Source organism: Podarcis raffonei, chromosome 15 (genome assembly GCF_027172205.1).
Source record: "Podarcis raffonei isolate rPodRaf1 chromosome 15, rPodRaf1.pri, whole genome shotgun sequence".
Lineage (NCBI taxonomy): Eukaryota > Metazoa > Chordata > Lepidosauria > Squamata > Lacertidae > Podarcis > Podarcis raffonei.
The window spans coordinates 22,843,360-22,858,298 of NC_070616.1; the positions used below are offsets into that span (position 1 = coordinate 22,843,360).

General features: G+C 44.6%; 1 protein-coding gene across 1 annotated transcript in view; it reads right to left on the bottom strand.

Annotated features, from left to right (window-relative positions):
- The window catches only part of GRIK4 (glutamate ionotropic receptor kainate type subunit 4), a 460,006-nt gene that overhangs the window by 135,146 nt on the left and 309,921 nt on the right, over nt 1–14,939 (bottom strand). The window contains exon 6 of the mRNA XM_053366447.1: nt 4,744–4,922. Within this exon, the coding sequence (XP_053222422.1) occupies nt 4,744–4,922 (179 nt within the window). The remainder of the gene's footprint in view (nt 1–4,743; nt 4,923–14,939) is intronic.

Sequence of the window (14,939 nt, forward strand, 5' to 3'; positions counted from 1 at the left end):
TAAGTGCTGTGCCGGCTCAGTCTAGCCAATGCTTACTTTTCACTCTGCAAACCCTGGACCTCACAAGTAGCTGTTTTGGGATCTGTCTTTGACCATCTGTCTTTGCCAAGTTTGCCCTCCCTCTGCAAGTGCCGCAAGTGCCGCAAAAATTCTGTGCTTGCTGAGTTGTACTTTTATGCAGGAGATGAAACACAACCCCATATCTCTATCTGTTTATGTTTCTCCTAAGCCATCTCCCTTAAGAATCTCTTGCTTAAGTGAACCACATTAAACTGTACTGAGGATGTAACAGGGTTTCTCCCCCCTTTTCTTATTTTTAAGAAAAGCAACCCTTTCAATCTTTGACATCTTTATGTCGGTCACGGCAGGAGAATACCCCAGAGAAAGGAGGAGGGGAGTCAAAAGAGCCTCTAGTTCTGTAGCTGTGCAACATTACTATGGCAACAGGCTGAAGGGGTAGCCCTCAATACAGAGCGAATTCATTCAAATCCTTTATTGACTCCGCAGAGAAAGAGGGAGGGAGAAAAGAGAAGCCACATCTTGGCTCTAATTTCCCACACAAAATGCAACAGGTTGAGGTTTTTAGCAAAATACGAAAGGTCAAAACCAAAGGGTGTCCTTTGATTCTGATTCGCACATGTACACACCAGCTACTTGGCTGATGAGCAATTAAAATAATGCAGTGGTGCACTGATGAGACCCATTAGCTTGCAGAAGATCTCTCTGATCTCTCTCCGAGAACTGGGCAGACTCCGTTAGCAACTTATTTTTGACCTTTGTCTGCGGACAGAAGACAAGCTGATCTGTACCTGCAATGACTAATAATGGGGACAACTTTGCATGAACACAAAATCTGCCACTTTTGATCTGAAAGCCCAGGCAGGCAGCAGGGAGTTTCTAAATACAGATACATTCACAGAGCTGCACTCTTCATCTCTGCTCCCTATGGGGAAAACAACCATTAATCGACATCAGAGATGCAGTCACACAGGCATGCAGCTTTTCTGGGAGAACTTTTCCCTCAGCAATAAGTAATGATTGCTTATGTTTTTGTACAATTTCTGTGCAACGAGGGCTCCAAGGATAAGTGACAATTTCTTAACAATTAATGTGACAATGACTTAGTGCAGAGTGATTTCAGCAGCCTAGCCAGTTAACCGTGTGCAAAGTTATATTCAAGAGTCTTCACAAGTTCAAGAAGGACACTGACAAACTGGAACGTGTCCAGAGGAGGGCAACCAAAATGGTCAAAGGCCTGGAAACGATGCCTTATGAGGAACGGCTAAGGGAGCTGGGCATGTTTAGCCTGGAGAAGAGGAGGTTAAGGGGTGATATGATAGCCATGTTCAAATATATAAAAGGATGTCACATAGAGGAGGGAGAAAGGTTGTTTTCTGCTGCTCCAGAGAAGCAGACACGGAGCAATGGTTCCAAACTACAAGAAAGAAGATTCCACCTAAACATTAGGAAGAACTTCCTGACAGTAAGAGCTGTTCGACAGTGGAATTTGCTGCCAAGGAGTGTGGTGGAGTCTCCTTCTTTGGAGGTCTTTAAGCAGAGGCTTGACAACCATATGTCAGGAGTGCTCTGATGGTGTTTCCTGCTTGGCAGGGGGTTGGACTCGATGGCCCTTGTGGTCTCTTCCAACTCTATGATTCTATGATTCTAAGTCTTCTAGACCAGAGATGAGGAACCTGTGGCCCTCCAGTGGACCACACAATTGCTATTATCCCTCACTACTGACCATTGTGCCTATGGCAGTTTGGAGATGGAGTCCAAAGCATTAGGAGGACCACAGGTTTCCCTAACCCTGCTCTAGTCTGATCCAGTACTATATAATTCAGAATGAAATTCATTACAAAATGGGAAGGAGAGAAACTTAAGGTTTGAATAAAGTGAGACCAGTAATGCATTCCAATAAAGTGAGACCAGTTATTCTCCAACCGCATTGGCATTGTGCTTTCATTGCACTGAAATGAATGGAACGGAATAACCTAATGACAATGTACTTACAGTGGTACCTTGGGTTACATACGCTTCAGGTTACAGACTCCGCTAACCCAGAAATAGTACCTCAGGTTAAGAAATTTGCTTCAGGATGAGAACAGAAATCGTGCTCCGGCGGTGCGGTGGCAGTGGGAGGCCCCATTAGCTAAAGTGGTGCTTCAGGTTAAGAACAGTTTCAGGTTAAGTACGGACCTCTGGAATGAATTAAGTACTTAACCTGAGGTACCACTGTATATAATTTGCATAAGTAATTACACATTACGAAATCTTGCCACAGCGGACAGTGGGACGAATAATGTAGTTTGGGGTAGAAGACAAATTGCAGCAGAACAGAAACAGGGGGAATACAGGGCAGATCACAAAGCAATGTCTTCTTGTACAGAAATCGGCACTGAGGCCTCAGTATAAATGACTCGGGCCTCAAATACCAGAAAGACCGCCTTCTTCCCTACAGATCCTCTTGGGTGCTAAGATCAATGGGGTGGAGGAGGCCTCTTGGTAGTGCCTCTGCCCTCAAACATTCAGGGTGGTGGCAGTGGCAGATGGGGAGAAGGCCTTCTCTGTGGCAGCCCCTAAGTTGTGGAAATCCCTTCTGACACCTACGTTGCACAGCTTTCAGCAAATACTGAAGATGCACCTGTTCACCCTGGCTTTTGACACTTGAGATTTATGATTTTAGGACCCACCTTATTTTTGTAATTTTAAGTTCTTCTAAACTGGGTTTTTTTAAAAAAATATTGCGTTTTAAGATTGCTCACCTTTTACAGTGGGTGGCGTTGTGGACTGGCATCTGGACCCCTGTAGTGACCCAGATCGGGGGTTAGGGATTGATACCTCCTCCGTGCCAACCCCGGCCGCGTCCCCCCTGCCCGGCCAATCTATGGGCTTCCCTTTTTCGCCAGGGGCTTCCCTCTCTTGCCTCCACTTGGTTTTTGCCTACCTTGTAGCAATCGTCACAACTTTGTAAGGTTAGGCATTGGGTACGCCTTTGTATAAGGGAGGGGAGGTTGTAGCCTCTATCTGCCCCTTCTTGATAAGGGTATCCTGTTAAAAGGATCCAAGGATCTCTTTCAGCTTCTGCCTTCTGGAAGAAGGTATAGGGTTATAAAGGCCAGGACTAGCCTCCTGAGAAACAGTTTCTACCCAAATGCAATTCTGGTCCTAAACGCAGCATAAGGGGTCTCTATAGCATAGTGTATTTTAAAATGGGGTTTCAGAGTTTTTAGAGGTTTTTGAATGTTTTATGTAGTTTTTATGTGGTTTTATGTAGTTTTTATGTAGTTTTTATGTAGTTTTATGTAGTTTTATGTAGTTTTTCAATTTCATTGTCCTGCATGGGACAATGACAATAAAGATATCGTATCGTATCAAGGGTGTGGATTGTATCTGAAGACTGGGCGTGGGGTAGGGCCATGCCACGACCCCAATGGGCACCCCTCAGTGTGCCCCTATTTGATGTAAGTCATAGGGCTCCCCCTTCTTGTGGTTTACCCTTAGTTTGACTCCCTGCAGATGGGTGGGAGTCAAGATATAGCCCAGTTTCATCCAATGCCTAAGCCAAATCGCTCCCTTCTTTAACCAATAAAGTTGTGGTCTGTTTTATCCCATAACCCTAAATACTCATGTTGGTGTGTTTATTAATCAATGGGGAACTGGAGGCATGGGGCCTTGGCACACAATATTAATTTTGTGTCTTAATAGTTGTAACCCACCCTGGGACTTTAAGGTGAAGGGCAGGAAATAAACTGTAATAATAAAGTAATAATAATAATGATATACACTCCTGGGCAGAGTGCTCCACTAGGTCCCAACCAACCACATATTATGAAGTTTCTGACTCAAGTCCCAGTTTCCCTGGCAGTTCTTTCGAAATATCACGGGACTCTGTACACTGGCAAGTTCCACAGGGTAAAAAAGGCTCCCTCTCTTCCGCTCCGGGATACGTGAAATGAATACCACCACAAAGCAATCTCACGCTTTCCTAAACCATACGTCTGTGCTCACCAGCGTGTGTTGATGAGGCTGCAGATCCAAACTGTTGTTTATAAATTGTTAATATTGTTTCCCTTTCTAATGGACTGGCTGGGAGCTCAGCCAAAGATTTAAAGCCAAAGGCTTTCGCAGAGAGAAAGAAAAGAAAAAAATCTTGGGGGAAAGAGAGAAAATGATCAATTTTTAAAGAAAGCTGTTAAAACACATGGGGAAAACAAAACAATATATATATATATATATATATATATATATATATATTGGCCACAGACTTAAAACAAGAAATCCAGTGCACTGTTTTATACAGACTACTCTCAAACAACAGGTCCCAGAGACTGAAGTACATTGCTGTTCGGATGTGGATAGACATCCATGGAAATGTATGTGGGTGTCACAAGCACCATGTAATGTAGAAGTCCTCTGGTTGTTTTAGACTACAACTCCCATCAGCCCTCTCCCAGCACAACATTTGGAGGGCTTCATGTTGAGGGAGGCTGATAGAGTGACAGGCCTGTCCTCCATGAATTTGTCTAAACCTTTTTTTTAAAAAAAAAAAAAGATTATCAAAGCTGGTAGTCATCACCCCACCTCGTGGAAGTGATTTCTGTAATATAATTGCATGTTTTGTCAGCCCTGAACCTACTTGCCAGTCCGTTTCATTGAGTAAGCCTGGGATCAAGGTGTTAACCTGGTTCTCCCATCCCAACCTCGGCAAGCTCAGCTGATGAATAGTCGCCTGCCTCTTACCTTCTGAAGGATGATGTGGGACATGGAAGCATTGGCGTGTACAATGATGGTGGCCGTCTTGTCGTCCCTGATCTCCTTTAGCAACGGTGTGGGGTCCCGGCTGTCATCCAGCATCCGGATCGAGAGAGTTTCCTTAGAGATCAGGAACTGGCGGAGCAGCTTCTCCAGGTTTAGAAGGCCTGCAGGTGAGAGAAATGGAAAAGACCATTTTCTGTTGGGTCAAATTTAAGGTGTTACCAATAATACATAAAGCCCTTAACATCTTGGGACCAGTTTACCTGTGAAATCACCTTTCCCTATATGCACCCACTTGATAGCTTTGATTTATGGAACTGGCACTGCCCCAAGTGGCACGTAACACTCATTCTGCTGTTATAAGAAACTGATATTTTTAGGGTGGCAACACCCAAACTTTGGAACTCCATGCCTATTGACATCAGTCTTGAACTTTCACTGCACTTTTTTTGGCATCTGCTAAAAACATTTTTTGTTTTTAGACAAGGCTACCTAGACATGTAGAATGTTAAGCCGGTTTTTAGCAATGATCTTGATTATTTTTTGAATGCTTTAAATAGTTGTTCTTCACTGATAATTTTTCTGTTGCATTCTTTTTGTAAACTACTGGAAGGCTTTCTCTTTTTTATAATCAAATGGTATATACATTTAGTTACATGAATAAATAAAATGTTCTAATCCTCTCCTGCCACGTTTCCAACTTCTAAAACCCCCTCATTTCCCTTGGGCTCATCATTGTCTCACTTGTCATTCCTCCCCTGTCTGCAACCTTCCCATCTCTGAGACATCCTTCAATGTCTCAGATGCGCTTTGAAGGTGATCTGGAAACTACAACTAATCCAGAATGCAGCAGCTAGACTGGTGACTGGGAGCAGCCACTGAGACCACATAACACCGGTCTGGAAATACATTGGCTCCCAGTACATTTCCAAGCACAATTCAAAGTGTTGGTGCTGACCTTTAAAGCCCTAAACGGCCTCGGTCCAGTATACCTGAAGGAGCATCACCACCCCCATCATTCTGCCCAGACACTGAGGTCCAGCGCCGAGGGCCTTCTGGCGGTTCCCTCACTGCGAGAAGTGAGATTACAGGGAACCAGGCAGAGGGCCTTCTCGGTAGTGGCACCCGCCCTGTGGAACGTCCTCCTACCAGATGTCAAAGAGAACAACTACCAGACTTTTAGAAGACATCTGAAGGCAGCCCTGTTTAGGGAAGCTTTTAATGACTGATGTTTTAATGTATTTTTAAACTCCTGTTGGAAGCCGCCCAGAGCGGCTGGGGAAACCCAGCCAGATGGGCGGGGTATAAATTTATTATTATTATTATTATTATTATTATTATTATTATTATTATTAGCTAGTCTCCAATTGGCATTCTCCCTTTACTTTCCTTGTTGCTTGCTCCTGAGTACTTTATGAGTGTATTTTGGGTTGTTTTTCAGGGGAAGTGGTGTGTCATGCCACTAGGTAGCCATTGTCTGGATAGCTCAGTTGGTTAGAACATGGTGCTGATAACGCCAAGGCTGCAAGTTCGATTCCCCGTGTGGGACAGCTGCCTATTCTTGCATTGCAGGGACTAAAGAAGAAGGAGATTTCAGCAGATTTGGAAACCAATACTTTTCTTTGACTTTTCTGGAAGTTCTGTCAGCTTCTAGCACTTAGCAGCTAGGTTTTCTGTTCCAAAATTAATCCAGTTATGACAAATCATTTCATTTTTATAATGAATAGAGCATTTGACTGTTATAATGGTAGTCTGAGCCACCTGCCTCAACTGTACTAGCACTGCTCTGCCTGTGTAATTTAAGGTACCTTGCCTGACAGAAATATTGCATGTGTATGTGAGGGACTATTATCTACCTGTGTGAATTTGTGCAGTAAAAATAAATACAATAAAACACACTGATTAAAGCAACATTTACGCCCCCAACACTCAAAATCCATGTAAAACTGTGTGTGCAGTCTTTACGTCCATAACAATCAAAGACTGGCATCTATAATACTGTTCCCCTTGAATCGATTGCTTCTGAAAGCAATGTTTTTCGTTGATTAACTGCCTCACTTTTAAATGATTAAAGTAACAATTGCAATAACTTGCTGCAGGTGACATTTTGAGGATATTTAATGAAGATAATAGTTACTCTCAAATGAATAACCCAGACAAACGAGCTCATGTTTGGACAATCTTCTTCCTGAACCTCCTCCTTCTTCCACCTCCCTCCTACTGTGGTACTTTTCACCAGGCAGAACCGGAATTAAAATCAGATGGAACCTGATTAAGAAATCCAGAATTTTATTCAGTAATAAATGGATTCATGATTCATGCTGTTAATCAATAGATGTAAAGCTTTCAGCCATGAAATAATGTCCTGGGGCTTTGGAAAGGCCCTGCCTTCCCTCAGTTCCTCTGTAACAATAAAAATAACTGGCTCAGTTTAATAAAATTTAAAGAGCACACCTGCATCAGCACAGCTGCACGCCTTCATCTGCCCAGCTGCAACAAAACATGTCTCCCCTATATCGGTCTCTACAACCACAGCAGGTGCTGTAACTCCAACAGTTTGACTTCACCTCTTCCATTATATCCTATTGAGATGAATGGATACCAACCTCAAAGAACTAAATAGGTATGTTGGCATAAAAAGGTGTTCAAGGTGTTCTGAAAGTTAGTCCTGAGGCTAACCTCTGCTAGAAGGATGTTCCATAGCATGGGACCAGTGACACTAATTGCCCGACTTCTAGTTTGAAGCTAGTGGAGCTTCTGAAACATGGGGGACAACTAGTGCTCCTCTGGATGACTGTGGATGTTTACAAGTGATAATATTGATGGCCCAGGTCATCTCTCCATTCCAAGGAGCAGGGTCAGCCCACTCATGAGGCAAGGTGAAATGACCACCTCAGGGGGCAGGATCCACAGGGGCAGCAGATTCCAATGCAGATCTCTATCCCCGCCTGTTCCTGATGTAGATCTTCACTCACCCCTTCTTCCCTGACAGGGAAGGAGGCACCATTTTGTGGTTCATCTCAGGTGCCAAAGTGTCTTGGCCAGAGCCTTGGCACGAACACCAGCTTATCTGTGCATTAAACCCCCAGAGACATGGGGGGGGGGGAATCTGTATACATAGGTCTCAAAGGGTATCAAACATGCATCCTTCACCTCTGCAGAAGTCCAAGAAAGCATGTGCTGTATTTTCCTGTGTATAACATGACCTCATGTATAAGACGACCCCTGTTTTTGGGAGCCCTCAACAGTTGTTGAGCTTCTTTTGTAAGTTCGCTGAGCTGTTGAGCAGCTTTTGACAATCCCCCGCTCTGGCTGACAGAACTGGTGCCGTAATACACCGCATACTGGCACTCGCCAAATACTCTTCCTAAGCTGCGAAGAGCGGGTAAGCAGCCTCCTCTCCGACATTTCACTGCTACCTCCGCAGCACCTACTCTCGCTTACTTAGCATATTAACCTGTGTATAAGACAACCCTCAATATATCAGAAAAAAAGGCCAGCATCCTGCTATCTCAGTGGCCACCCAGATGCCTGTGGGAAACCATCAAGCAGGACCCGAGCTCAAGAGCTCTCTTCACTCCTGTGGCTTCCCACAACTGGTCTTCAGAAGCATTGCTGCCTCTGACCATGGAGGAAAAGCATAGCTACATTAATGTAAAGCGCTGGCTATAAAAAGCTTGAGGACCGGTAAAATTCGCGGTAAATCTATGCTTCTGTTGTAAACCACAGTGGTACCTCGGAAGTCGAATGGAATCCATTCCAGAAGTCTGTTCGACTTCCAAAATGTTAGGAAACCAAGGTGCAGCTTCTGATTGGCTGAAGGAAGCTCCTATCTTCCTAGCTAACATCATCATCCCTAGCTAATAGGACCAGTGGTCAGGGGTGATGGGAGCTGTAGTACCAAAACATCTGGAGGGCTGAGTTTACCTATGCCTGCATGAAAGCAATGAGGAAGCACTACCAGGCGGAAGGTTTTTCCTTCTTCCTTGGGCTACCTATTTGCCTATGCAAATCCCTTCACATTGCCTCTGCCCTCTTTTCTTCTTTTCACCCTTTACTGAGATAGGAATTCATTTGAAGATTAATCCTACAGCAATAGCGAAGGAGCAGAATTTCTTTTACTAAAGGTGGGATTTAGTACTATGCAGGAGGCCTCCTTGTCACTTAGGCATCACTTAAGCTGTCAAAACAGTGCTTATCCCTGTTTCACAATTGTGTAGGTTTAAAGCCACCCACGGCTCACATTTCTCCCCTCTGGCCTTTGCTGGGAAATGATGTTTATTTTAGGGAGGAATCATGCAACCAGTAATCTTTTGTGATTCCTTCCGCTAGAGACATTAAGTATTTGAAGCATTTTACTAACTTGAGCTAAGTGCATGTGTGTGCACACACACAAGCTCTAAATGACTCCTTTTTGCTCCTATTAAAAAAGCACCTCTTGATTTTTAAAAAAGAAAACATGACTTCCCTTGTAAACAGAATGAAATTTACATTCACAAGCAATTGAGGAGTCTTTCTTCTCCATTCTGAAAGGGAGGGAAGTTGATGTTAAAGCTCATTCCTTACCTTCTTTTGGCTATATATATATGTATATATATATATATATAGAGAGAGAGAGAGAGTTTTCCAAGAGATGAGCTTGCTAGATCAATGTAAGCCTTTTTGCAAGTCAGCAGGTGAACAGCTCTTTTGCATTAGTGTGTTTAGATAGTAGTGATCTAAGCAGTAAGAAGGAGACCACACAAAACCTTGGATCCATATGTTTAACGATCAATTCTACATTTGAATTTCTGATTCTAGGGTCTTATTAGAATTCTGCCAACAGCCAAAAAAAGCATGTTTCATTGAAAAACTTTGCTAAACCTGAACTGCTAGATAGCTCGACCATGGATCTCAGAGAATTCCAATGGAAAAGGAACTTGCTGGTGTTTCTTTATCCATCTCCTGCCCAGAATGGAAATCAATCCAGAAAATGGAATTGGTATTTGCTGTTGTGTTCAGTCCACAAGTAATGCATAATGGTACGCAGTTGTTGGCATCTGTCTGTCTCAGGAGACCATGGGGGGGTGCCTTTGCAGGTGAAGTCCAACCATTGCAGAATTACAGCGACATGATGACATCACAGATCCTTTATATACAAAACCAAGGACAGCTGCCTCAGCCACTAATATTCAATGACTGTGCGGGCAAATGAGGCAAGCATAACATTGCACTGTTATTTTATAGCTGCACTTAGATAGAATAGGAATAAAATATGTGTGTGTGTGTGTGTGCGCGCATGCGCGTCTGTCTGTCTGTCTGTCTGTCTCTGTGTGTGCATGCAGGGGCACAACTAACCAAGAGAGGAGCAATGAAAACTCAACATAAATTGCAGTTCCATTCAGCCATTGAATTAGGCAGGCAGTGTTTTCCAACCAGTCTCATAAATGCAGGGCTGTAAAATTAAGGAGCAGGATCTAATTTTATTGGAGGGGAATTGAAATTAGACATAAAACTGGAAAACACCAGAGGGAATCGCTGCCTCTTAGGAGGCGAGACCTCCCACCTGCCCCAATAAACATAAATCTTTGCCTCTTTCTCCATTTATTTTACTGTCTTGACCAGCAGAATATGGCCTGGCCTGGTAACTGCTAATTGCTGTGGGACAGGGGCCAACTTCCAGGGATCTGCCAGCGGAAGACTAAGGGGGCAAAGCCAAAGAACAGGGGCTGGAGGAAAGCATGCTCCAGGATCTGAAGCCTGGGAAGGATCAGGATACTTGGAAGGAGATCTAGAAGGGGAGGGGGCTGCACCAGGCAGCTGCCTTGTGGGAAACGAAGTGTTAAGCCCTGGATGACTGAAGCACATGCCATTCCTGCCCTTTCACTAAGGACTATTCAAACACCATGTGCCTCATCCCAAGTGCTTTTTATTTCATAACTAAGGTCCCCGTCGCCTAACTCGCTGCATCACCAGAGCTGCCACCAGGCCAAGGGAGAGTGCTTGACCTGATGTCTCCTGTACTGTAGCTCCATCCAGGTGATGACCAAGAAAGGTACTGTGACTCATCAGCACAGCCAATCAAAGCTCCTTCTTATTTGGCGATCACTCGTAGCCAAGTAAGATTGTCTTCCATAAACACGGTTTTAAAATTGAGTCCGTAAGTGACTCTGGAGGCCAATTCTGGATCCACACGTCCTTCCACAGTGGGGACATAGGTTTCCGGGTGGGAGTTGATCATGGTGAGGGTTTGCCAAACATGACTTCCTCTTGGCATGTTTCTCTTTTTCGTCCTGAGTTTGAGCGTCTTCAAAACCCATGACACCTTTGGTAAAGGCTGTTCTCCAATTGGAGCACTTGCAGGCCAGTGTTTCCCAGTTGTCAGTGTTCATACTACATTTTTAAAAAAGATTTGCCTTGAGAGAGTCTTTGAACCTCTTTTCTTGACCACCAGCATTACACTTCCCATTTTTTAAGTTTGGAATAGAGTAGTTGCTTTGGAAGACGATAATCAAGCATCCATACAACATGACCAGTCCAAGCAGCAGAGGTGTGGTTGGTGATATATAACTATGACTCCAGGCTTTGCTCCTTAGTCTGAGCATCTCATGCTTCTTGGAGAGCTGCTGAACAGATTCTCCTCTCCTCTCCTCTCCCCTTCTCTCCTCTCCCCTTCTCTTCTCTCCCCTTCTCTTCTCTTCTCTTCTCCCTCCCTCCTTCCTCATCTGCCTGCTCTGATCACCAGTCTATCTTGGACCACATTCATCTGGCTCTGCCCCTTTGAATCTCTGCCTTTCTGCTAAAGGACCTGCCCACTTGCCCTTCCTTGCTTCCTTCTAATCACACCTGGGTGAAGTATCTAGAGCAGAGCTTTCCAAACGTTTCATGTTGGCGACACCTTTTTAAGACATGCATCATTTCACAACACAGTAATTCAGTTTTACTAGCAAACTGGAGGTTAAACTAATCCACACCTCCTCTCCACCCCACAATAATCCTGGGAACTGTAGTTTATCCCTCACAGGACCCTTTAAAAACTACAGTTCCCACGGTTCTCTTTTTCTTGGGGAAGGGGGAGAATTCTGCTTTCAATGTATGGTGTATGTGCAGCCTCAGTTGGTTAGAGCGTGGTGCTGGTAACAGCAAGGTTGCAGGTTTGATCCCCATATGGGACAGCTGCATATTCCTGCATTGCTAGGGGTGGGACTAGATGATCCTAATGGTTCCACCCAACTCTACAATTCTATGACTCTTCTACTTCAGCCTAACATACCTCACAATGCTGTTGTACAGATAAAATGGGGTGTGGGGGAAAACCATGTATACTGACTTAAAAGCTCCTAGGAGGAAAGGTGGGTTACAAATGCAAGAAAATGAAATGCAAGAAATAAGGACAGAGCATGCTTAGTTAGAGTGGTATCTAGTTCCTAAATCTCTTTATGTTGGGGTGCATCCAGAAAACCCCAGATTATTAATATTTATATGCCTCCCTTCTGACTGGGTAAAACAGCACACATTAAAAACTTCCCTATACAGGGCTGTCTTCAGATGTCTTCTAAAAGCCAGACAGTGGTTTATTTCCTTGACATCTAACGGGAGGGTACTCCACAGGGCGGGTGCAACTATGGAGAAGGCCGTCTGCCTGGTTCCCTGTAACCTCACTTCTCGCAGTGAGGGAACTGCCAAATCATGCATGATTTTATAATATTATATTCTGGGCCCTCCTCTCCTAACTCCAACTCCTTCACCCCAGACTACTGTCTTCTCTGACAGCTGTATCCTTCAGGGCTCCTAGTCTGTACAAGGAAAGAGAGGGGCCTGTTCCTATCCAAAGAGATTTCCTTCTGTTCCACTAACACGAGGCTCTGAAGCACTTGTCGCCAACAGAAGGATGCTCTTTCAAGGGCCTGTTTTACAGGCTGAACATGAGCCGGGTCTTGTAGGAACCTCCCTGAAACTTTGAAGTACATAAACGAGGACCACCAAGGAAGGGAGAGGCAGAATCAGACGTGGGCTGCATTAGAGTCATTCCTCCGTTGCGAGCGGCAGTCTGTTTAGTTATCTGATGGGAAAGAAGGCCTCTTGGGCAAAGAACTGAGCTAGGTCACTGCCAGGTATACCCTCTGCTTCCACTCAAACCCCCAAATTATGCACTCAGAGAAAGCTAAATTCTACAACCAGTATACATTATGCAGATTTTCTCATGGGGAAGCGTTATGTAGGGCACTCAAGCTCAGGCCCCAGCCGCTGGTAAATTTATTCATTCATCCCTCTGGTTTCTGAGATTTGAACAGATGCATGGCCCACTTGTTTGTAAGCCTACCTTCACAATCAATATGGGGCAGTGACTTGATGTTTTTTTTAAATGCAAATCAAAGCTGGGATGCTCAGGCAAAATTATCTGTGCTCCCACAACACAGAGGCAGACCTGGGCATAAGGCTTGGAGCAGGGGTGCTAACTTGAATATTGGTGGGGGCCAGGTAAGCCCCACCCCACATAATCAATCACAAAATGTGGCACTTGAATGGCAATGCAAATTAACTTTTTGGGGGCAACCCCTTCAAATTTTTATTGGGGACGGCTGAAGGGACATCGGCCCCTAGGAGTCGGCTCCTATAGTTCGGAGAATGTGCAGTGGTAACACTTTTGGCTATCCCATGAACCTTCAATTGCACAGTGCTGACTTGAAAACCGGCATCCCAAGATTCTTGACTTTCTTTAACAAACCAAGTCATGTTCCTAGCCCATAGGGTTTCCAGAAATGTGCTGGGGGAAAAGCAGGCATCATCTGAATGTCTGAAGCTGCATTGTATTATATCAGACCACTCTCCCATCAAGACCATAGCTGTTAACTTTTCCCTTTTCTCGCGAGGAATCCTATTCAGAATAAGGGAATTTCCCTTTAAAAAAGGGAAACGTTGACAGCTATGATCAAGACCAGCATGATCTACTCTGACTGGCAGTAGCTCTCCTTAATCTCAGGAAGACTCTCCCACCCAGCCCTGCTGGAGAATGAACCTGGGCCTGTCTTGTGTGCACAGCATATTATATGTCATTGAGCATATCTTCTGTCAATTGACTCCTGGGATTCTCATTGGTCTCCCGAGAGATTGCAAAGAAGTTTTAGGACTCTGCACTCCCCTGCACCACCATGGGAAAAAGTGAAGACGGGGAACTTTAAAGCAGGCTTTATATCCCCTAGGATCAGCGAGAAACCATTTTTAAACAGACGTGGGAAATCACGGCTCATTTCTCCCTGTGAGGAGGGAAACAGTGGAGGCAATATCTGAGCTGGAGACCTGCTCTTGACCCTCCCCTGCCCCATCTCCTCCTGGAATCCCACAGAATCTCAGCCTTGAAGGATTGCCCTTGTTTCCCTGGCTTCAGAGCTAGCGCAACACAGCTTAATTTTGCCACTCTGCCATTAACCCACAAAACTCCCTCCTATTTTTTCCCCTTAAGGTTGACAAGCAGCCATAAATCATCAACTCCATCTTGCCCACATTAGAGAAGGGGGGTGGGAATGGAGTCCGTCCCTGTCTCAACTGAGTTCTCATTGCATACAGAGGCGTCTTCATTCAGTGCTGAATTTCCACTCCTCCTTCAGAGAAAGAAAAATTTGGAAAGAAAAAAAGGAAGCTGATCTGCAGCTCTTTCTCCCTTGTGCCTTAGAAGATGGGCATCCCCAAGGCTGCCCATGATCAAGGCTTGCAGGGCAACACCACAGTTTTATCCGTGAAGGGTCATTTCCCTCTTCCACACCACTGCACCCCAGTCAGCAACCGGTTCATCCAATCGCACCTGATTAAAGCAATCGAACCTGACTCAATGGATGGCTGGGTGCTGTGCTATTGTAAAAGCGATTTGGTTCCTGAGCTTTTTTGATCCTGTTAAATGAAGGATCAAATTAACCAGGGACAGAACAATGCCAGGCATCTGTGTACACCGCTTGCATTCTACACCCTTCCAGTGTGCAGCACCTGTGGGTTAGCATATAGGTGCATGTACGCAGAGAATAAATTTATTCACACAGCGATCAACCTGCAGAGTGTGCATAAATTCATTCCATTTTCAATGCCATCTGTGCCTGCAAAAGTTTTGGGGCAATGGCACTACTTCATCTCCTCTCAGTGAATATCCTGCAGCTTCCTGCTGAAATCCTGTATTTTTTTATATACTACACATGTTGTGGTTTATTTTG